The sequence below is a fragment of the Perissodus microlepis genome, chromosome 22 (assembly GCF_051167445.1).
Source record: "Perissodus microlepis isolate ML-2025 ecotype Zambia chromosome 22, ASM5116744v1, whole genome shotgun sequence".
Classification (NCBI taxonomy): domain Eukaryota; kingdom Metazoa; phylum Chordata; class Actinopteri; order Cichliformes; family Cichlidae; genus Perissodus; species Perissodus microlepis.
In genome coordinates, this window is record NC_140481.1 from 3,654,668 (window position 1) to 3,679,803 (window position 25,136).

Consider the following 25,136-nt stretch of genomic DNA (forward strand, 5'->3'; position numbering starts at 1 on the left):
GGCTTGGGCTCTGGAACCAGCCTCCTGGAGAGGGGCTGGACTCTGCCTCAGTCCCTGGTGAGAGGCGGCGGGCTGGGGTGCGTATCTTGGTATCCCCTCAGCTTGCTGCTGGTATGTTGGGGTTTCTCCCAGTGGACGAGAGAGTTTGTTCCCTTCGCCTTCGGATCAGGGAATGGGTCCTGACCATTGTCTGTGCTTATGCGCCGAGTGGCGGTTCAGAGTACCCAGCCTTCTTGGAGTCCCTGGGTGGGGTACTGGAGGGTGCTCCTCCTGGGGACTCTGTTGTCCTACTGGGAAACTTCAATGCTCACGTGGGGAATGACAGTGAGACCTGGAGGGACGTGATTGGGAGGAACGGCCTCCCGGATCTGAACCCGAGTGGTGTTTTGTTATTGGACTTCTGTGCAAATCACAGTTCGGCCATAACGAACACCATGTTCGAACATAAGAGTGTCCATAAGTGCACATGGCACCAGGACACTCTAGGCCACAGGTCGATGATCGATTTTGTAATCATATCACCAGACCTGAGGCCATATGTTTTGGACACTCGGGTAAAGAGAGGGGCTGAGCTGTTAACTGATCACCACCTGGTGGTAGTTGGATCAGGTGGCGGGGGAGAATGCTGGACAGACCTGGCGTGCCCAAACGTACAGTGAGGGTGTGCTGGGAACGCCTAGCAGAGGCCCCGGTCAGCGAGATCTTCAACTCACACCTCCGGTAGAGCTTCAACAGCATTACGAGGGAGACTGGGGACATTGAGTCCAAATGGACCATGTTCAGCACCTCCATTGCCGAGGTGCATTGAGCTGTGGCCGCAAGGTAGTTGGTGCCTGTCGCGGTGGTCTTCACCAAGCTGAAGAAGGGGTCCTACCGGGCATGGTTAGCCTGTGGGACTCCGGAAGCAGCTGATAGATACCAACAGGCCAAGAGGAATGCAGCGCAGGCGGTGGCTGAAGCAAAAACATGGGCGTGGGAGGAGTTCGGAGAGGCCATGGAAAAAGACTTTCGGACTGCTTCGAAGAGATTCTGGCAAACCGTCAGGCGACTCAGGAGGGGAAAGCGGTGTTCTACCTGCACTGTGTATAATCAAATCAAATCAAATCAAATCAAAATGTATTCCTATAGCACATAAAAATACAACAAAGTTGACCAAAGTACTTCACAGTCGGTCAGAGCAATAGCATAAGATCAGAATAAAAAGAAACAGTTAAAAGGAGGGCAGGAAACAATATGACAATTGTTTGAAACAAAAACTAGCCACGAAATAACATACTAGTTTTAATCAAAAGCCAGACTAAAATAATACGTTTTAAGACGCAATTTAAAAGACTGGATGGGCTCGGAGGAACGAATATAAGGCGGGAGGTTATTCCAGAGTCTGGGAGCTACAACAGCAAAGGCCCGATCACCTCTGGACTTCAGACGAGACCTCGGTTGCGTCAGGAGCATTTGATTGGAAGATCTAAGTGCCTTATTAGGGAAGGAGTTCGCATAGATAGCTGGTAGCCAAATTATTTAGAATTTTAAAGGTAAGCAAAAGAATTTTGAAATTGATATGATAATCAACAGGGAGCCAATGTAGATTGGCTAAAACTGGTGTGATGTGGGCATAATTTCTAGTACCAGTTAAGAGACGCACAGCTGCGTTTTGAACTAACTGGAGCCGGTGAATAGACGAAGATGGGAGGCCCCAGTAGAGAGAATTACAGTAGTCTAATTTGGAAGTGATAAGAGCGTGAATGAGCTTTTCAAGGTCCTTCAAAGGGAGGTATGGTTTTGCTTTAGATATCTAACGCAGCTGGTAGAAACTGTTTTTTTTTTTTTTTTTACCACAGAGGAGATCTGTTTCTCGAGTTTAAAAGAGCTGTCCAGAAAAACACCAAGGTTTCTAACAGTGGGTGAAAGATGGCTAGCAAGGGGCCCTAAGGCATCAGTTAGTTGTTCCAGCGGGGTGTGACTATCAAAAATTATTATTATTATTGAACAGTTATATTTATTATTATTATTGAATTATTACTTCTGTCTTATCCTCGTTCAGTGTGAGAGAGTTACGTGATAACCAAGTTTTGACCTCATTTAGACAGTCAAATAGGGGTCGCAGGGAAGTAGAGACATCCAATGTCAAGGGGAAATAAATTTGTATGTCGTCGGCGTAGAAGTGACAGGAAATGTTATATTTTTTAAAATATTAATCCCAATGGCAGCATGTACAAGGAAAAAAGAACTGGGCCGAGCACAGATCCTTGAGGCACACCACAGTGAATGGGGGCAGAGGCCGAGGAGTGTTGCCCCATGGCTACGGAAAACAACCTCTCTGAGAGATAGCTTTATATTGGTTCAAATCCTATGTTTTTAAGACCAACGACATGTTCCAGTCTTGAAATGAGAATGTTGTGGTCGACAATGTCAAAGGCAGCAGTCAGATCTAGTAAAACTAAAACCACGGAATGGCCCAAGTCCACAGCTAAAGGAAGATCATTAAAAACCCTAAGTAACGCTGTCTCAGTGCTATGGCGAGGTTTAAAGCCAGACTGAAATTTTTCATTGATACCGTTAGTATCAAGGAAGGTCTGAAGTTGTTTTAGAACCGTTTTTTCCAGAATTTTGGATATAAGGGGGAGTTTGGAGATTGGTCTGTAGTTAGTTAAAGCACTAGGGTCACGATTCTTTTTCTTTATAATGGGTTGCACGACAGCATGCTTAAATACTGACGGTACACAACCTGATGACAGTGATACATTCAGTAAAAGTTGGAGGGACCAATAGTGGGCAAAGCTTCCTTAAGAAAACGAGATGGAAGGATATCATGGGGGGAATTAGAGATGTTGAGATGATCAATTATAGCTGTTAAATCAGAATAAGACAGTGGCTTGAACTGTTGAAAGACAGTCAAGCATTCAGGGACTGGAACAGGGTCAGAAACTAACAATGACTGAGATGAGAGAGATGCCCTCAGAACTAAAATTTTGTCAGTGAAATTGTTTAAAAAATTATCACAAAGTACAGGGGAGGCATCCCTACAAGTGAAGGGGCAAGGGTTTATCGAGGAATTAAAAATACTAAAAAGGGCTTGGACATTATGGCAGTTAGACCTGATAATACCAGAGAAGAAGACAGATTTAACAGCTTTAACAGACTTTTGATACCTAGATAGACAGTTACGAAGAATGTCCAGAGAGACGTGGAGTTTATCTTTTTTCCATTTTCGCTCAGCGCGCCGACATTCACACCTAAGGGCGTGTAGTGTCATTAAGCCAGGGTTGGCGTAACATTTTGGCACTTTTTGTCCTCAGAGGTGCCACCGAATTAAGAATGTCGGCACATGTAGTATTAAAAAGGTTGGCAAGTTCCTCCGCTGATAAATCCGCAATACCATTAACATCAGAAAGAGGAGAATCAAGAAAAGCAGCAGTGAAATGAGCAATTGACTGAGAGCTCACCGAGTGCGTTTGCCGTAGAGAACCATCGCTATACAAATCAACATTGTTAATAACAGTGTTAAACAAAATCGGAAAATGGTCCGAAATCCCAAGGTTGTTAATGTCCGTGATGCAGATATCCAAACCATGGGACAGTACCAAGTCGAGTGTGTGAGCTTTTGTGTGAGCTGGATCACCCACCCACTGGGTGAGATTAAATGAATCAATAAGAGCAAGGAAGTCCTTGACTAGTGAGCCGTCCTCGCAACAAACATGAATGTTAAAATCGCCAACAATTAAAATACAATCACAGCGTAAGAAAACACTTCCCAGTAAGTCAGCAAATTCAGATATAAAATCCTTAACAGAGAGACGGAGACGGCCTGCCGTATACACTCCCGCCATCTTGGACAGGTTACGTGCGGGTGTAGTGCTGCTGACTTCGACTGAGAAAATTGTCAGGCAGTGGAAGGAATACTTCAAGGACGTCCTCAATCCCACTGGCACGTCTTCCGTGGCGGAAGCAGAGTCTGGGGATGAAGGGGATGACCCGCCAATCTCTGGGGGCGAGGTCACTGAGGCAGTTAAACTACTCCTTGGTGGCAGAGCCCCTGGGGTGGACAAGGTCCACCTCGAGTTCTTGAAGGCTCTGGATGTTGTAGGGCTGTCTTGGTTGACACGCCTCTACAATGTTGCGTGGAGATCAGGGGCAGTACCCCTGGACTGGCAGACCGGGGTGGTGGTCCCCATCTTTAAGAAAGGGGACCGGAGGGTGTGTTCCAACTACAGGGGGATCAAACTCCTCAGCCTCCCTGGGAAAGTCTATGCCAGGGTGCTGGAGAGGAGAGTCTGTCCGTTAGTCGAACCTCGGATCCAAGAGGAACAATATTTTTTTCATCCTGGTCACGGAACACTGGATCAGCTCTTTATCCTCTCAAGGATACTTGAGGGTGCATGGGATTTGTTTGCCCAACCAGTCTACATGTGTTTTGTTGACTTGGAGAAGGCATTCGACCGTGTCCCTTGGGGGGTCCTGTAGGGGGTGCTCCGGGAGTATGGGGTGCCTGGCCCATTGCTACGGGCCATTCGATCCCTGTATAACCGTTGCAAGAGCTTGCTTCGCATTGCCGGCAATAAGTCGGACTCGTTCCCGGTGGGTGATGGGCTCCGCCAGGGCTGCCGGTTCTGTTCATAATTTTTATGGACAGGATTTCTAGGCGCAGCCAAGTGGCGGAGGGCTTTCCCTTGGGTGGTCTCAGGATCTCATCTCTGCTTTTTGCAGATGATGTGGTTCTGTTGGCTTCTTCGGGTGATGGCCTCCAGCACGCATTGGAACGGTTCGCAGCTGGGTGTGAAGCGGTGGGAATGAGAATCAGCGCTTCCAAATCGGAGGCCATGGTCCTCAGCCAGAAAAGGGTGGAGTGCCCAATCCAGGTTGGGGACGAGTCCCTGCCCCAAGTGGAGGAGTTTAAGTATTTCGGGGTCTTGTTTACGAGTGATGGGAGAAGGGAGCGGGAGATCGACAGACGGACTGGTGCAGCGGCCGCAGCGATGTGGACGCTGTACCGGTCTGTGGTGGTGAAGAGAGAGCTGAGTGTAAAAGGGAAGCTCTCAATTTATCGGTCGATCGACGTCCCTACCCCCACTTATGGTCACGAGCTGTGGGTAGTGACCGAAAGAACGAGATTGCGGATACAAGCGGCGGAAATGGGCTTCCTCTGAAGGGTGGCTGGCGTGTCCCTTAGAGATAGGGTGAGAATTTCGGCCATTCGGAAGGGGCTCAGAGTAGAGCCGCTACTCCTGCACATCGAAAGGAGCCAGCTGAGGTGGTTTGGGCATCTGACAAGAATGCCTCCTGGATGAGGTTTTAAAGGCATGTCCCAGCGGGAGGAGGCCCCGGGGCAGACCCAGGACACGCTGGAGAGACTATATCTCTCGGCTGGCCTGGGAACGCCTTGGTGTACAAGCTGGAGGAGGTGGCTGGGGAGAGGGAGGTCTGGGATTCTCTGCTTGGGCTGCTGCCCCCGCGACCTGGCCACAGATAAGCGGAAGAACATGGATGGATGAATGGATGGATGGACGGATGAGAAAAAAATTTTTTTACTATTGTATTTCAACATGTCCCATTCCATACATATTTCATCTTCAACAAATGCAACAAAGACAATGCAATTCATGTAATATTTTATTAATAAAATCCAGCCAGTGGGATATAAACAAAATGTTTTTTTAATGGAAATAAAATCTACCCATGTGAGAAACCCAGGGTTTATTGTAATAACACTTTTAAATCCAGATGAATGAATAAACGAGCTATCACCCACTGGACTGCAATCACATAACCATTATACATAATTCTTAATGTCAATTAACAGGGTTCCGCACAGTAATATGCTCTACAGCAGTACTGCTCATTGCATGGCTCACAGGCCTCATGACAGTCCATAGCTATGTTGGCATTACATCTTTTCGTCAGTGAACAACAGTTTATTCACTCAAGATAGTTTAAACATCTAAAGCATACTGCTTTTAAAAAAAAATTCTTCTCTTCCCACTGTAGTTGCGCACCATGATAAAATTACTCATTTTGTAAGTAAGTCAGAAACCGTCAGTTACATTATACAATATACTCGCCCATCAAATTATTAGATAAACCTCATTTGATTCCCACCAGAACAGACTTAAATTTTCATGGCACAGAATGAACAAGGTGTGGGAAACATTCCTGAAAGATTTTGATCCATGTCGACATGACATCATCATCACACAGTTGCAGCAGATTTGCAGACTACATCCACGATGATGCAGTTTGCACTCCAAAGGTGGTCTATTGGATTATTATCTGGTGACTGTGGGGGCCGTTTGAGTACAGTTAACTCATTTTCATGTTTAAGAATTCAGTTTGAGATTATTTGGCTGTTGTCACATGATGTGTTATCCTGGCGGATGCGATCAGCAGAAACACTGTACACTGTAATAAATGAATGGCAATGGTTAGCAACGTTACTTAGGCAGACTGTGGTGTTTAAATGATGCTGAACTGATACTAAGGAACCCAAAGCGTGCCAGGAGAATATTTCTCCTAAAACATTACACCACAGCCATAGTCTAAACCACTGATATGGATCCTTATGGAGCCACATTTTCATGTCGTTTACATCTAAATCTGATGTTACCATCTGACTGTTGCAGCAGAAATCAAGACTCATTAGACCAGGCGATAATTTTCCCATCTTCAGCAATTTTTGTAAGCCTGTGCGGAATGCTAGCCTCAATTTCATGTTCTTAACTGACATGAGTGGCATCTGCTCTGGTTTTCTGCTGCTGTAGTACATCTGCATCAAATCCCCAAACTAGCATGCATTGGATATATTTTTTCAGACCATTCTTTGTAAACCCTAGAGATGGTTGTGTGGGGTTATTGTAATCACATTACAGTTACAATTATATTATTTTCCTCGCAAAGGTTATTTGGTTATCTGTATAACAGATCAGGTAGAGGAGTAACACAAAAATAATGTAACGTGACAAATTACTTTCTTTGACAGAAAATTAAGTAACATGCGACATTGCTTATAGAAAAAGTAGTGTAACAAAAGTAATGTGTAATACATTACTTTTTTGTTTGTTTGTTTGTTTTGAATATTTTTGTTTGTTTCTTTGTTTGTTTTGAGTAACAAATGCTCAGCATCAGCCATGGCACATTTAATGAAGACTTTCCCATTATAAGGCTTGAGATGAACTTCAGTGTGAATATATGCTTGTATTTTGTTTCTAGATAAAACATAATTCCTTTCCATTCTATTTATGTAGCAATACCTATTATACAGACTTTACAATAATAGATGCAAAATCTAGATAGATATGTGTGCGCCAACATACTTTCTTATTTACGTTTACAAAATTATGGATAAGCCTTTATGTCAGCTCTATGGAATCTGGGGTAATGGACAGTGTTAAATCTGAAATATTCAGTGCCCTGATTTATTTAGATGGTCTTTTTATTTGTTAGAGTGACAAAACGTTTCTCCCACTGAAAAAGTCCAGATGAACAGAATCAACCTTTTGGAATTTACTTACCTGTATGATTGAGCATGCAATCAAGACATTGCATACATTACTATCTTTACATGATACACATATAATTGTTAAAGGACAAAATCACTGCACACTGTATCTAATAAGCTATTAAAATCAGTGACAAGATGAGACAGTGAGAATGACACAGGACAAAGCTGAAGAGAACTGTTTGCCATTGGACTGCAAAGAGGGAGAGGAGAACGGAGTGAGAGGAGCAGGTGAGGACACAGAGGAAGGCTGTCGTTTAGTGTGGGAAATCAAAATTTGGGTTAGCAATCCTGGGAAAAAAGGAAACTGCTTTAAGTGGGAAAGGAGTCTGAAACACTGCAAAAAGAAACATATACAAAATCACACACACAAACAGAAAATGTATTAACCCTACTAACACTTACAAACACAAGAGAGCTCATGAAGATTAGACAGCATCTTGAGCATGTGAGTCTGGTTATCATCTTGTCCAATTCACTTAGTGTGATGAAAAGTGATGCAAAGACCAGTGGACTCATAGCAAAGTAGTTAAGAAATGATCAAATAATAGCAGAGAAATGTGTAGGAAAGGCAGCTTTAAGAACATGCCCTGCTGGATATACAGCTCCACAGACATCGATTAAACCTGCTTAATAACACACACATGCAATGAAAATCAGCTTGTTATCAAATGCTGAATTTATCCAATGCTGACAATTAACTCTCTAGGTTACAGGACAACAGTTGTGGGTTTGTGGGAAAAAAAGATTCTGGTTTGACCAACCAGTGATCAGACAATAAATTTAGTTGTTAATATAGTAAATTGGGAGATGCTTTCTGCTTGATTGATGCAGCACAAATAATTTACTGTTTGAAGGAAATTCTATTTTTGTGATAATATTTTGAACATGCATTTCTGTTGTCCTGTCAACTTGGTGGGTTAATAGCTGATATGCAAATTAGTTGATCCTTATTAGATTAAGGAAAGGTGACTATTAGGTGAATTTTAGCACAAGTGAATGGGATGTGTTGGAGTCTTTTAGAGTGGAGACTAAAACACTGAGTTAACTGTTTTGATGTGCGGGTGAATCCTGCACCCAGATACATACCTCTGAGTACATAAGAACAAACTTGTTTTGTGAAGTACATGACAACATGTCACATGTTTTGTGATGACAGGGAAAGAAGGAAAACTGAATAAAATGGGTCTGTGACCTAAATGAGTGAAGAAGCACAGACCTGGGGATTAAACTCATAGCTAATAAACAAATTTAGGCTTATGTTGTGTGTTGTGCGGCTGATGGATGGATGTTTTGGAATTAATCTGGCTGTTGATTTGTCTTTTGTTACTAAGTTGAGCCTGCCAATTAGGTTTGGTATGATTTACCCCCTGAAATGAAGAACACGTGTCATGATTTAACAAGGCCTTTCCTTTCCTTTCTTTTATTCTTTTTATTTTGTTACTTTCATAGTGCACTGAAAGTTTTGTTTGATAATTTTCCTGTCATCTAAGCAGATCTGAACGTTTGAATAGGAAGAACTACACAACATGTTGTTGCGAACGGTTGCAAAGTGAGTTTCTCCAAAATTAAAATGGGCTCAGGAGAAAGTCACTTATTGGGACAATTAGGAAGCGAGTCTCTTTTTCTATAAGTGTTCAACGAGGAAATCCAGTCTAAATTCTTTTTCTTTTTGAATGTCGTCGTTTTGCTGAGGGTGGAAACGAAATGTGACGATAATTTCCACTATCAGCAAAAGAAAGAATCACTGAGTGAATGAATGAGTGAAAATAAAAAAAATGGGGGACTGACTGGTAAAAGCTGACAAGACTGACTGACTTAACACCATTATGTGAAGTTAACCCCCACCCGACAAAGGTGTGGATGTATCTCTGTGTGTGTCTCTTGTTGCAGGAACAGGAAGAGACCACGGGAGGAAACTTGGGTCACATGACTATGTGAACTCTGCAAATTTAACCTTTTTAGCTGTAATTTTTCTGGATGTTTGTGAATTTACCAGGTGTGTTATTCACTACTTTGTGTTGCTCACAGAGTGCACTGTGAGAAAGAGTGTATGCACCTGTGCAGCGCTAACATTTACATTTCTTTTCTACAGCAGAGGGTTTTTTTTTTTTTTTTTTAATTTATATTTTTTTTATTAAGGTTTCAAAAGCAGGCATTCACAGTATGTACATCATGTAAGCATACTTCTTGCTTATATTATCTGCCTTAGATACCGAAATAGTATTTTAATTTACATCCGAGTCGTAAAGAGAGAATACTTACAACTATATACAATCACATAATCCGAAATAAGAAAACAAACAAAACCAACAAACCTACAAACAAAACAACAAAACAAAACAAAAAAAAACCGAATGTGTTGGTAGGGGGTGATCCTATAAATATATATTCTCATACATCACAGTTATTGGTTTGTAAAAATAAAATCTGGCCTGTGAGGCGTGATATATTTGACCCAGTTTTCCCAGTATGATGTAAATTTCTCCAGCTTGTGGTTAACAGAAGCTGTTATCTTTTCCATGTTATAGATTTCCATTGTGATTTCCATCCATGTACTTATGTTTGGGCTCTCAGGGGATAACCATTTTCTGGTGATACTCTTTTTACAGGCCACCAGTAGAATATTTACTAAACGTTTATCATATTTAGGCCATTCCTGAGGTATATATCCAAAGAACATAGTCTTACTCTCGAGGGGTATTTCGCATTTAAAGATATCCTGTAAGGCATTATGTATTTCTCTCCAATAATCCCTCAAGATAGAGCAGTCCCAAAAAATGTGGTAGTGATTTGCACTTTGATTTCCACAGTTCCTCCAACAAGCAGGGGAGTTATCATCATAGTGAGACTTCTGAGAGGGTGTTATAAAATATCTAATTAGGCACTTCCAGCCGAATTCCCTCCACTTTTGTGAGCTGGTACACATCCACTGATACCTCCATATTGCCGTCCATTCTTCCTCTAATATTTTTATCCCTCCTTCCTTCTCCCATTTTGTTCTAATATATGAGGTCGAATGTGGTTTCAAATCCATTAGACCCTTATACAGACATGATACAATTCTATCAATAGTTTCTGAGTTATAGCTTTTTATAAACAATTCCATCAAGCGTGTGTTTGTCATTGTTACATTTCTCATCTTCGTGTCAGCATAGTGCCTTAACTGCAAATATCGATAGAAGTCTTGTTTTTCTAATGAAAATGTCTTTCTAAGCGTGTCAAAGCTGAACAATTTTCCATCTTTCATTATACTACACAGGGCTGTTATGCCCTTACCTGTCTAGTCCTTGAATCTAGAATCCAATTCATTAGGCTTGAACTCTGAGTCGTAAGCACACCATTTAAGAACTGTAATATTGGTCTCGAGTTTATATTCCTTTATAATAGTTTTCCATGTTTTAAGGGTCCTTTTCACCCACAGGTTATCAATGTTTTTTATATAGGTTTGTAGATTATTGTCAGCTAGAGTTGCCTGAATAGGAATAGACAGCATTTGTTCCTCAATGGTTTTCCATTGGGCAGTGTATGATGGGTTACACCAGCATATTATTGCTCTCATCTGCGCTGCAAAGTAATAGTATCTGAGGTCAGGGAGGCCCCATCCTCCCTTTTGCTTAGCCAGCTGTAGAGTTTTGAGGCGAACCCTTGGTCTTTTACCTTGCCATATATATCTAGATAACATTTTATCCCACTCATTGAATTGACTTTGGTTAATCTCTATTGGTAGGGTTTGAAATAGATACAAAAATCTTGGCAATACATTCATTTTAATAGAATCAATTCTTGAATTAAAGCTAAAGAAAGGAATTGAGTTCCATCTTACTATATCTTCCTTTATTTTTTTATATAAGGGTAGGTAATTCTATTCAAATAATTTTGTAAGATCTTTCGGTAAATTTATGCCTAAATATTTAAAAGACTCCGTTTGCCATACCAGGGGATAACTACATTTTATTTCTTCTGGTGGGCTATAATTATATGAGAGTAGCTGGGTTTTACCTATATTAATTTTGTAGCCTGATAATTGGCCGTATTGTTCAAATGATTGCATCAGTTTGGGTAAAGAATATGTTGGGTGTCCAAGGTAGACCAAAATGTCATCTGCATAGCAAGCCAGTTTATATTGCGTCCCTTTAATAAAAATTCCCTTAATGTCTTCGTTTTGCCTAATGAATTGAGCTAGTGGTTCCAAGTATAATGCGAAAAGTAACGGTGACCATGCACAGCCCTGTCTAGTGCCCCTTTTTAGGGTAAAACTGTTAGATAGGCATCCATTAATTTTAATCCTGGCTGTAGGATTGTCATATAGTGCTTGTATAGTTTTAATGATCGTATCATGAAAGCCAAATTTATATAATACCCTGTAAAGGAACTTCCAGTTGACGGAATCAAAGGCTTTTTCAGCGTCTACACTCATCACAATTGCTTTGATTTTATGTTTTTGTATATGGTCCATAATATATATCTTTCGTATATTGTCCTGTGTTTGGCGTTGATGTATGAAACCCGTTTGGTCGTTACATATCAATGTTGGTAGGAACTCTTCTAGCCGTTTGGCCATGATAGATGTGAAAAGTTTATAGTCCACATTAAGAACGGAGATTGGCCTGAAAGATCCACATTCCGTTTTATCTTTGCCTTCTTTTGGTATAACTGAGATAATTGCCTCCTTCCAGCTTGGGGGCATTTGTGCCTTTTTCAAAAGGCAGTAAAACAGGTATCAGTTCCTTTTTAAATTCTTTATACCACTCTGCCGTGTAACCATCTGGTCCTGGTGATTTACTTAATTTAAGCCTATTAATTGCAGCTTTTAATTCTTCTTCAGTTATGTTCATTATCATTGCTTGATTTTGTTCTTCATCTAAAGTGGGTAAGTCTAGAGGGTTCAGGAAACTATCAATCTGAGCTTCAGTCCCGCCAGGGGCTTCAGAGTATAGGGTTTTATAGAATCTTTCAAAGGCTTCCTGTATTTCATTTAATTTATTTTTTATCACTTTTGTACTTGGGTCCCTAATTTTATAAATTGTATTTTCCGCTGTCTTTTTTTTTCAATTTCCACGCCAATATTTTGGTAGATTTAATGCCACTTTCATAGTGTCTCTGTTTCAAAAACATTAAATCTTTCTTGATTTCTTGTGTGGCTAGATTGTTAATTTCGTTCCTAATGTTTTTAATTTCCCTTAATATATCCTGTGCTGAGTCCCTTTTATGTCTTCTTTCTAGTTCCTTTAGTCTCTTATTCAACTCCTCTAGTTTTCTATTCTTATCTTTTTTCCTAAATGAAGTTATTGCTATAATTTTCCCTCTTAGTACCGCCTTCAAAGTATCCCATAGTATGGGAGGTGGTACTTCTCCGGTATCATTGAACTCTAAGAAGAGACTAATTTCTGATTTAATTTGTGCCTTAAAAGGCGAATCATTCAATAGACTTGAGTTCAATTTCCATGTATTATTTTTTAACCATAGGTTAAAATCAATGGATAAGTATATTGGTGCATGGTCACTTATATCTATCGTCCCAATTCCACAAGTATGTATTTTATCCTTATCTTTACCAAATGTTATAAAATAATCTATCCTTGTATAAAGAGAGTGTGGAGCAGAGTAGTAAGTATAGTCCCTTCTATTAGGAAAAAGGTCTACCTCCTCAAAAAGTGCATTCACTTTAATATATGGGGATTTCATATCGTACGTTTTCCTGCTAGACGAGTCTAATTTTGGCTGTAGGTGTATATTTAAATCCCCTCCACAGATCAAAAGGCCTTCTGTTTCTGTTACCATAATATTAATGATCCTTTGGAAGAAACTAATATCACTCTCTGGCGGGGCATAAACATTTAAAAGGGTGATCAAATTCCCATCTATTTTTCCTTTTACTAGAATAAATCTGCCCTCTTTATCACCCATTTCAGATACTTTTTCAAAGTTTAATTTGCTTGAAATAAGGATTGCAACTCCTCTCCTATGTCCTGATTTGTATGAAGAGAAAAACAAATTAGTAAAACCCATTCTCTTTAATTTTACGTGCTCCTTATCTGTCAAGTGGGTCTCCTGTAAGTAGACTATATGGGCTTGTTCTGCTTTCACTTTAGATAGGATTTTAGTACGTTTAATTGGATTTAACAGCCCATTAACATTGAAAGATAGAAATTTTACTTTATCACTAGCCATATGTAATCAACGTATGTCCATGGAACAAATAGAATGAAGCTTATCAGATCTACTCCCTAAACAAACAAAGATATCAAACATAAGTAACAAATACAAAAAAAAAGACTGTGATTCCAAGGCTGGGGTCTCTAATAAGTGACCCTGGGTAGAGCTAGAAAAAACGTCTAGCTGTGAGGGAAAGCCTCTCCCATATATGGGCTGAGGGCCCCCGCCATGGCACTTGAGGCGGAAGAAAACAAAGTCGTTGTTCATTACACAAAAAGTGTGTCCTTATGCATCCCTCGCTTATATCTATATAATCTCATCCAATTGGGGTAGAGATATACACATAAACATCTTGAAATATATATAACACCGCGTATTTTTACCTTATTTTAAAACCCGACAGTACTTATAACTCCTCTGACGAGGGTATGATCTGTCTTCTGAAGGTTCGCAGTCTCGCCCTGATATCTTTCTCTCGCTCGTCGTCTGTCCCTCGCTGAGTTGATCCTCTCGTTGTTTCCCAGGCGGTACGGGACAGCTGCTCAACCAGACTCTCCTTCGATGTAGTCACATTAACTGGAAGCCCTCTGTCCTTCATGTCTGTGGTCGCCTCCTCCACCGTCTGATACAGACATGTTCCATCCTCATAAAACACTCGTAGTTTTGCCGGGAACGGAGTATGGAAGCGGATATTTTTCTGCTTTAACACCCGCTTCACCTCTACGTACTCCTTTCTCTTCTGCAGTACTACTGGAGGGTAATCATGGTCAAAGAATATTAATTTCCCATTCAGAAAAACTTTCTTCTTTTCCCAAGCTCTACATAGGATCTCTTCTTTAACCCTATAGCGGAGAAATTTGACTATTATTGATCGCGTTTTATCTTGCCTGTCTCCGGCGGGTCTTGATGCCAGCGCCCGGTGTGCTCTCTCGATGCCAAACTCCACGGTAGGGTTTATCTCCAGAGTGTCCCGCAGTAGTTTTTCCACAAAGTCCATCATAGACGAGCCCTCGGCTCCTTCCGGAACATTATATATCCTTAAATTTTCTCGTCGGGATCTTCCTTCATAGTCAAGTAACTTATTTTCTTGTTGATGCATGACTTTTATCATCTTATTCAGCGTCTGTTCCAAATTTTGAACACGGTCTTCCACTTTTTCAATTCGTACCTCTGCCTCCGTTATTTTTTGATTAACGCTGATAATCTCTGATTTAATACCAGTTAATTGTTCTTTTATGTCTTTTCGGAAGTCCCGAATCTCCTCCAAGATTTTTGTCAAACTTACGTCGGCACTTGAGAGAGCTGGGTTAGCATTAGCTTCGCCTTCTTGTCCCTTCGTAAGAGAGCTGCTCCTCGAATTTTCTGCATCTGCAGTTTCTGCGGCGGTGGTTTCTTTGTTTGCACGCGTCTTCCCCATTCTTGCCCCTCTCATCTATTCGAGTATTATTTGTAGGTCTAGTATTTGATGGTCTGAAGGGACGAAATAACTATTTTCGCGAGGGAGCTATTACTTTAGGCTGCCATTCAGGAACCCGTACAGCAGAGGGTTAATCATGTGATTTGATCATGTGATTTACAGCAGGACACAACTTAATGATGTTTTTCTACCACAGGATTACTGAGATTTTGTGTTGTAAGTGCTTGTAAAGGATTCAGCACAGACAGATAAGTGACAATTGAACAGATGTGCAAGTGGTTACAGAATAGTCAAATGGGGCTCATTATCTGACCACTATTGGGCTCATGGTGAGTGACAAACTTAAGGAAAGTCACTGATTACAATGTGGAATGAAGTTCAGATGTTCAATGATTTGGAGCAAATTATGGGAAAACGTAGGGGTTTAATGAGTTCAGAATAAACCTGCAATGATAGTTGTCTCTGTGATGCTGAATACTTTATTACACTTGAGCTGCAGTTGGTTGCAAATGTGAAGTTTGTTTTAACTTAAAGACTTTGTCTTCGAGGATACAGGCTCCGGGTGGAGCTGGGAGTTAAACAATCTTAACATTTAACTGCTGACTGATGTTTTGACAGGGTTACAGGTTTGGAGTGAAGCTGCTCCAAGAGGGAAACCCTGGAGAATTTTTCAGAGAGAATGTGCAGCATTCTTGTACATGTCTCATTGGGGAGTTGACACATGGTGAGAGCCGTGTGGCACAAGAGGAGTGTCAATTTTTAATTTGCAGGTGTCGTGAGGTGCCATTAGGGCTGCCACAAACGATTATTTTGATAGTCGACTAGTCACCGATTATTTTTGCGATTAGTCAACTAATCAGATCATCATCCATTGGATGTAAAACGTACAGCTTATTGCACCAGCAGCATCTGCTCTTATATAACTATCATTAGCTTACAGCTTTAAGTGTTTAAGGTATGTGCTAACTAAAAATAAAGACAAGATGATAGTTTATTAAATTTTAATGAAATTTGCAGATTGTTTAGGTGAAGTTTAATAAACTCAGCCGTCTGCTCCTTGATATCTAACATATAACGGGACACCGGAGTAAATTCTGGAGCATCTCACACTTCTGATAATCAGCTGTCTGCTTGACGTTTATTCAGCTGTGTAAAAACTATAACTTTGATCTCAGCCAAACCGATTTACTCAGGAACAAATAAAATACTAAAAAAAAGCCAAACAATAACAACAAATTATCTAAGTGACTTATATATGTTTAACCTGAGTAGCGAAAGACGGAGGTGGGTTTGAAGCCGGGAGTCCGGTGTTCTCACGGCTCTAGTGAGCCTTGCCCCGGCTCGCTATCGAGCTAGTGGGTAACAGACGTCTCTGAAAACGTCGGAGCGCTTTTGAAAATATGTGGTGTCTTGATAAACTGAGCAGATATTTGAGGTAAACACAGCTACATTCTCGCCTGAAAATATGTTAAACGTTTATTTTGTGACCCAGAAAGAATAATAAGAGTAACATTAAAACTAACTAGCTGCCGCCATTGTTGGAAACTGAGCTGGGCTGCGCTATGAATTCTGGGACAGAGCTACTTCTTCTTCTTCGGGGTTTAACGGCAGCTGGCATCCTTGTACATGCAGTGCTGCCATCTTCTGTTTCAGTCCGTTATTACACTCTTAAATCCTACTACTTATTCCTGCGTCTTTTGTGATCTTACAAAGCTTCAAACAATGCGTCGACTATTAAATTAGTCGTCGACGATTTTGATAGTCGACGTAATCGTGACTAGTCGACTAATCGTGGCAGCCCTAGGTGCCATGATGAGAAAGAGTGACTGAGAAGATCCTCGACAAGATGGAAGCTGAGGCCAGGAGACAGGGTTCAGGAGGGTCAGAGATCATCTTCAGCACAGCAGACATCCTACAGAGAGCTGTGCTATTGGGCTTCCAAGCGAGTGTCATGAGGAGATTTCGCACATCAAAACCTTAAATAAAATGAAGGAGATTCGACGTTGACGTTGAGGAAGACAACTAAGGTGTACGACGTGCTCTGCCTTAAATTGTCAGCAGCGTTGGAACGTGAGAACCTGAGGGATGAAGGGAGCGCGCCAAGCTCCATAAGTGACAGCACAGAGGAAGTTCAGCGATGGAATTGTGGTTCTGTGTGAAGCACAGATGCTAGGAGACTGGGAAATAGCTGACACCACCCTTCCCAAGGATGAAGATCACCTAAAGTGTGTCATTTTGCCATGCAGATTTGGTGCACTGCAGAGAAGCGCCTCTGCGAGGGAGAGATGTAAACAGAGAAGCCTTTTTTTTGTCTACATTTACATCATGTCAACTTCTCTAAGCTGGTTGAAGTTTTGAGCCATGGGTGGACATGACTCAAAAAGGGGGGAGAAGATCATAAACAACTTGATCTAATTTCCTTTTAAAAATCTTTTTCTGCAGAGACAACAGGAAAGGAGAAGAGTTGTAAATGCAGATGATTCACCAGTTGATTCTAACCCCCACAGGATGCCTACAGTGAGAAGATTTGAGGGGTTGATAGGAGTCATAAAAGGAGTGTTGACCAGGCTACAGCTTTGAAGTTAGCTGAGAGCCACATGGACAAACAATAAAATCAACTGATGTGTTTGAATGCCAGTGTCTGTATATGTTTGGATTGTAGTGACATATGATTTTTGGTAATGTTGATTCTTCTTGTTTGACTGTTGACATTCATTTGTTTACTTGCAGGATGTAGTTTACTGTGTATGAGATCAACGAGAAGCAGGTTAACGCTTACATGAATGTGAACTTTTGCAGCGATAGAAGGTGAATGACGTGAGGAGTTGTGTATGAATGAAATCTACACTGACACTGCCACAAACAAGGGTGCATTAGTTGAAATTTAAGTATACAATGACAAAAAGGGGGGAATGTTAAGTCTAATTGTTGAATGTTGTCATTGTGGTTTCTTACATTTGTAAAGTCTGAGTTCAATCTATAGGATCAAGACATTCCTTTGTCTCTGACCACCTCTCCAGCCACTCTGCGCTGGGGGAGGTTTTATTGCAGATACATTCTATCTGGAAGATCTGTTTCTTGTGTTGTAAGCTTCCTGCTTTTATGACCCTTTTGGTGAGCAGGAGGTCACACACACACACACACACACACGCACGCACACACTCTCACACGCATACACACACACACACACACACATTCTTGCACATGCATACACATGCACACACATACACACACATAGTGCCTTGTCTTAGAACCATTGGGGGTTTTACGGCGGGAAGTGCTCGTGTTGTGTTGTATGTGTATTGTAACAGCTTGTCAATAAATAGCTGCGAGGGAAGCTGCTCTTTGAAGGATTTGGGCTGGAGACAGGTTAGGAGCATGAGCTCCAAGAGCTGGTTCTGACCCAAAACTTCCCTCGTTAGCGAGTCGGTTGTTCTGTTATGTCTTGCGTTCTTCATGAGGAATAAGTCTCTAAACTAGTGGGGTATGTGGAAACACAGACCCAACAATCAGTTCTATTTGAAAGTAGACATGTTTGCTGTAGCATACCTTGAAGCTGTTCAATTAAAGTCCAGGCCATTCGAGATCCTTGAGCATCAAATACAACATGACCCTGAAAGAAGCATAAAAATGTTGATGATGCAATATCTGCACGCACCCTTCACACAGTACCCACGTGTCTTTCTCTTTGCAACTTTTTTTCTCTCACTCCAGCACCAGTAAGTGTTGCACTTACAGACACTCCTTCAAAAGAGCTGGTGTTCATTGCTCGGTAGATCTCAGCAGTGATATCTCGGTTGTTATAGTTGAAATCTTCAAGACGATGACCCTTGGCCCTAAGGGGCCCAACGGTTTTGTTGAGGGCCAGTGCTAGAGCCCACACAGCGTCATACGCCAGCGGAGCCTCTTGGAAACCACCTGTTTCTTCTGGATTTTTACCCCCAAGTTTGGACATGAGCTGAGCAAGAAACTCTTGAGAAGTCTGGATACGGGAGACCATGACAGAGCAATAGTTAGACATAGGACACACTGATCATAAGGTAAAACCCGAACAAATATGAAAGAGAAGCCCAGTGACTACATCATTTCACTTGCTTTGCATGGTCTTTTGTGTGTGTGTGTGTGTGTGTGTGTGTGTGTGTGTGTATGTGTGTGTGTGTGTGTGTGTGTGTCAGTGAGAGAGAAAGGGAGAGAGAGAGAAAGCATATTGTGACCTTGAAGCATTTTACTTGAGGCATAACTTAAGTTGTCAGATTCTTATATCCAGATATACCACAGAAAACATTTTCCTTTGTGTACAATGCTCATTCTTCATGATGTGCACATGTAAAACCTCACCTTAATTCTGTTTGTCATGTTTTCCATGTCTGCCTAGCCCTAATTGCAAGTAACTAGGGCTACGCAAAATGGCTAAAAAACCCCTCATCCTGTAGATTTTAAAAATCATTGCTACACCGTATATGATGAAAGCTTTAACTATGTTAAGTTATAAGAATTTTAGTTATTAGGCAAAAAATTAATTAATAATTTGTTAACAATAATCATTAATAATAATTTATTAATTAATTAATGACGTTTCTAAAAATATGTGCACTGTGTGAAGGTATTGGGGATTATAGGGTTAAATTCCAACAAAACAATGTTATGTTTCTCGTAACAGAAAGGGAGTATAAAATACTTAACAATATGGTCACATGCTCAGACGTTTTCACTGAGCATATGTACTAAAATTGCAGTTCTGCTCTTCCACTGATATGTAACAAAAGTTGTTCACATTGTTATTGTCATTTCAGTAGTGAACCTCCACGAGTCTTCATTAAATTTGCTTAAAAAAGGCTTGGCAGACATTTGTTTGATGCTGTACAATTTTTGTTTCAAACAACACTCTGACTTTTCAACAGGGAGCCCACAGTGTCAGTTAGTGCCTACTCTACATATTTTTTAATGGTACATGTAAAAAGATTCAGAATAATCTGTGACTGTTTAATCACTTAAAGTTTAATACAAAAACAAGTTTAGGCAAAAAAAAACAAAAAACGCCTGTTTTCCATAAGTGACATTATTTCTAAGTAGTCACAAGGTGTGGCCTACTTGTGTGTTTTAAAGTGCTCAGGGAATTCAACAAACACTAACTGTTGAAATTATTTCAGTCTTCTTGTCATTACTGCTTGTGATGATATAGCCATAGATTCAGGGATCACACAAATGACTGACCGGATTGCGAAACGTCCATCCTCTACACTTTTATGCATCTAACATCCTTTTGCCTTGCCTTTGCTTTACTGCATGCTTTCTTTTTTCTTTTTTTACCTGTCTTGTCTTGCAGTGAAGGCCAAGAAAACTGCAGAAAAGACTTATTTTCCCAAGTGAACCATTACGGCCTTTGCTATATTGATTGCTATATTGATTTTCATAGTTTATTTGATCATTTTGACAGTGGCTTGCAAAAGTATTCGGACCCCTTGAACTTTCCCACATTTTGTCACATTACAGCCACAAACATGAATCAATTTTATTGGAATTCCACGTGAAAGACCAACACAAAGTGGTGCACACGTGAGAAGTGGAACGAAAATCATACATGATTCCAAACATTTTTTACAAATAAATAACTGAAAAGTGGGGTGTGCTTTGAAATACATTCATTTAGACTGGGTTTTCTTTTTAGCTTTTTAAAAGGTTAGATTTTTTTTGCAACAATTCTTTTGAGTATCACTGATAAAGTTGTGTCATAAGATAATGCATGTCTTACCAGGTTAGAAGCTCCTCGTACTGTTTCTGGGTTAAGCATGACAATTTCAGTAGTTACATGACCCTCCACAGCCTCTGTCATCTGCTCCACAGTACAGTTGATGGATGGGTCTTTGATCTTAAACCAGTTGTCTGCATACCAGCCAATGAGGAACCAAACATACTTTTTCCCATATAACTTCTCCTTGTAAACCTGCAAAAAGATGATGGAAGAATGTGTGAAGTTGAAATTCAATTCAACACCAATTTTATTTAAGGAAAAGAGAAGTGAGAAGGATCTTGCAGAGCTCCTGACCCAACCTGCTGAGCTTTAGCATCCTACAGTTTGTGTTCCCTTGCTACACATTCAGCATTATGGCATTCTTCTTCTGAACCTAATACAACCATATAAATAATACATCAACAATGATCTGCTCCTTGGGTGTGGATCTGTGGCATTAAAAAAATTGTCTTGATCTACAGGGTGGGCCATTTATATGGATACACCGTAATAACATGGGAATGGTTGGTGATATTAAAGTCCTGTTTGTGGCACATTAGTATATGTGAGGGGGCAAACTTCTCAAAATTGGTGGTGACCATGGTGGCCATTTAGAAGTCGGCCATCTTGGATACAACTTTTGTTTTTTTCAATAGGAAGAGGGCCATGTGACACATCAAACCTATTGGTAATGTCACAAGAAAAACAATGGTGTGCTTGGTTTCAACGTAACTCTTTCATGAGTTATTTACAAGTTTCTGACCACTTATAAAATGTGTTCAATGTGCTCCCCATTGTGTTGGATTGTCAATGCAACCCTCTTCTCCCACTCTTCACACACTGATAGCAACACCGCAAGAGAAATGCCAGCACAGGCATCCAGTATCCGTAGTTTCAGGTGCTGCACATCTCGTATCTTCACACCACAGACAATTGCCTTCAGATGACCCCAAAGATAAAAGTCTAAGGGGGTCAGATCGGGAGACCTTGGGGCCCATTCAACTGGCCCACGACAACCAATCCACTTTCCAGGAAACTGTTCATCTAGGAATGCTCGGACTTCCTAGATGAACCCATAATGTGGTGGTGCACAATCTTGCTGGAAAAACTCAGGGAACGTGCCAGCTTCGAGTGCTACGCTGTGGGCTCTTGCTGAATGAAGCTAGGACAGCCACTGATGTTTCTTCACTAGTGACAGTTTTCTTGCACCCACATTTTGGCAAATCCAACACTGAACCAGTTTCACGAAACTTAGCAAGCAGTTTGCTAACTGTAGCATGGGAGATGGGTGGTCTCGTAGGGTGTCTTGCATTGAAATCTGCTGCAATGACCCAGTTACTGTGTTCACCAGATATCAACGCAATTTCGATCCGCTCCTCACGTGTTAACCTCTTCGACATGTCAATGGCTGTGAACAAAGAGAAACTTGTAAATAACTCATGAAAGAATAAAGTTATGTTGAAACCAAGCACACCATTGTTTTTCTTGTGACATTACCAAGAAGTTTGATGTGTCACATGGCCCTCTTCCTATTGAAAAAACAAAAGTTGTATACAAGATGGCCGACTTCTAAATGGCCACCATGGTCACCACCCGTCTTCAGGAGTTTGCCCCCTCACATATACTAATGTGCCACAAACAGGACTTTAATATCACCAACCATTCCCATTTTATTGCGGTGTATCCATATAAATGGCCCGCCCTGTACTATAACTTTTCACCTGTGAGTGTCACTTTTGAGGGTTTAAGATCAACAATAGTGATATTCAATATATTAAAAAAACAAAACATTTTATACCCATCAAGTCTTGTGAAACAGTACATTTGAGACATAAAGTGTGTTGCTGTTACAGCCTGTGAAGGCTCTGTCTGACACTGGTTAGGTTTGAGACATTAACACAAACTGACATTTAAGTGGCCTTGTAGTGTTCAGAAATATTAAATTGTTCTTGTGAATATAAACAAAGAAGCTCTAAGTAGTATGAAGTCTACTTTTTTTTCTCTCAGGCCTCTTTATATACAGAACTTATTGCAATATCTTCCGAGGCCTGTTAAAAATTGTAACAAAATCTATTTGGAACATGGAATAGTAAAATCCAGGATATGATATGTATGATATGTACATTTTGTAATAAACTGCTAACCAGCACTTGGTGGTGGTAACTTAGAGAGTAAAATAGCAGAATTGCATATTTATTGAATGTGTATGATAATTCTAGTTCTCATTACTATGTAGAATCAATGTTCCATCATGTATGATAATTTGGAGAATTATATTTATTATTTATTTATTGTTGTTTTTTGGGGTTGTTTTTTTTGCATTTTACAGCCTTCAATGTTATTACACAGAAGGGTCAATGTAGGTAGGAATAGGTAGGATTCATTCCAGCATTATAACATGTTAAAATTTCAATTTTTACATATTATTATGAGGTTACTATCAAGTCATTATATTAAATTTTTCAATGCAAACATATTACCAATACATTACTTACATTACATACATTATTTCAAAAATACTATATTACCAGGTTATACTAATACTAATTGGTTTTGTCTGAAAGGCATGTTTGTTCCCACATCAAGTGTTAGTTTGTTATTACCCAGTTACATAAATTTGATCCAATATAATTACTTGAATATCATTTGGCTGATTATTAAGTGATAACTTGCTATCTCTATAACATTACCAGCTTATTTCCACCTTATTATCCCACTATTATCATATTATTTTAAGCTGGGCCAAAAAGTCCTCCCTAAAATGTTTCTGTTATGTAATCTTTTAAAGTAGACACATGAATCTGGTTAGAACATTACCTCACAGAAGACTTTCCTTGCCTCTGTCTCATAGAACAGGCCGACAATAATTCTGGCATCTTGACGCTTGAAAGTGAAAATAAAATGAAGACAGCACAGTCACAGAGAGAAGAGACAGAACACACACTTTAAAAGCCATGCCGGGCTGGGTACAAAGAAGCCAACCCTCATCCTGCATCACACAATAATAGACGTTCTCTCCACTGCAAGACATTTATCCTGTTACCATGTTTGTGTTACTGCAACTAGGGTGGCATGCTGGGCTGGGTCATTGTAAGGTATGTGTGTGGCAGGAAGAAAGCAAGTCAGCCAACACATGTCAGAACTTTTTTTTTTTTTGCAGCTTTCTCAAGCTTTGTTGCCAGCAAAGCTCTCCAGGTCTGGGATCCTGATGACTGTGCAGAGACAAAAATGACCATCTTTGGTTTGACAATACATATCTGATAACTTAACCAGATAAGACATAGAATGTGCTGCTCAGAGAGAGTAATTCCTCAGCTCTGTTGCTCCGAGTGAGAAATGTCCAAAAAGAGAGTGTTTATGTTTATCACTGTAGATTTTCTTCTGACATTCTAAACAGCTCGGTCAACTATCAAAGAACAGGATTTTTTTTTAAAAAAAAAAGAAGAGAATGCGACATTTTTTATGTTTCACACGAGCTTCATTTCCTCCTAGAAATGAGGCTTAACACTTGGCATCCATCTTGAAACAACCCTGGTCACTTCATTTGGCAGTAATTTTAAAAAATTATCTGAATAAACATTAGTTCCAGTGGTCACCAGACAATCACCACTTAATACAGTGCACCAAAGGTCTGGTTTGACTGTAGTTGTACAAACCCAATTCTGGGGTAAAATGTAAATACACAATTCACAATATAAAACTAAACATATCAAATATTCATAGTGACAAAAATGTACCTTTTATGGTACAGGGTCATAAATAAAACTTTGTAGTAACCCTTCATCTTTTGATAACAGTCCATATGTGTGTGGGAGCTGAACAGAGCAACTGCTGAACTTTTGACAGAGAAAGTTATGCCATTCTTGTCTGATAGAGCATTCTAGCTGCTCTGCTTCTTTGTTCTATCGTTATATTATGCTCCAAATGTTTTGGAGCCTGAACTGTAGGTAGGTAAGTTCAGAACTACGATTCTTCTACTATGAAGCTGTGCTGTTTTAATAGCTGTAGTATGCAGGTTAGCATTATCTTACTGAAGTCATTTGGATGCGAGAACACAATGGTGTGATAATTTGCAGTAACTGGCAATCTTTTATAGCGCTATGGAGGAATTTTGGCCGATTCATTTTGCAGAATTGTTGTAATTCGGCCACATTGGAGAGTTTTTCAAGCATGCACTGCCTTTTTAAGGTCATGCCACAGCATCTCAGTCAGACAGTGGTCAGGACATTGGGTAGGCCACCACAAAGTCATTACTTTGTTTTTTCTTAAGCCATTCAGAGGTAGACTTGCTGATGTGTTTTGGATCATTATCCTGCTGCAGGACCCAAGTGCGCTTCAGC

General features: G+C 40.4%; 1 protein-coding gene across 2 annotated transcripts in view; it reads right to left on the reverse strand.

Annotated features, from left to right (window-relative positions):
• The window catches only part of gabbr1b (gamma-aminobutyric acid (GABA) B receptor, 1b), a 120,520-nt gene that overhangs the window by 60,074 nt on the left and 35,310 nt on the right, over positions 1-25,136 (reverse strand). For both annotated transcript variants that reach the window (XM_084919189.1, XM_084919190.1), the window contains exons 5-8: positions 23,614-23,679; positions 20,818-21,009; positions 18,802-19,047; positions 18,615-18,678 (exon numbers count right to left, since the gene is read on the reverse strand). In XM_084919189.1, coding sequence (XP_084775315.1) covers positions 18,615-18,678; positions 18,802-19,047; positions 20,818-21,009; positions 23,614-23,679 — 568 coding nt within the window. The remainder of the gene's footprint in view (positions 1-18,614; positions 18,679-18,801; positions 19,048-20,817; positions 21,010-23,613; positions 23,680-25,136) is intronic.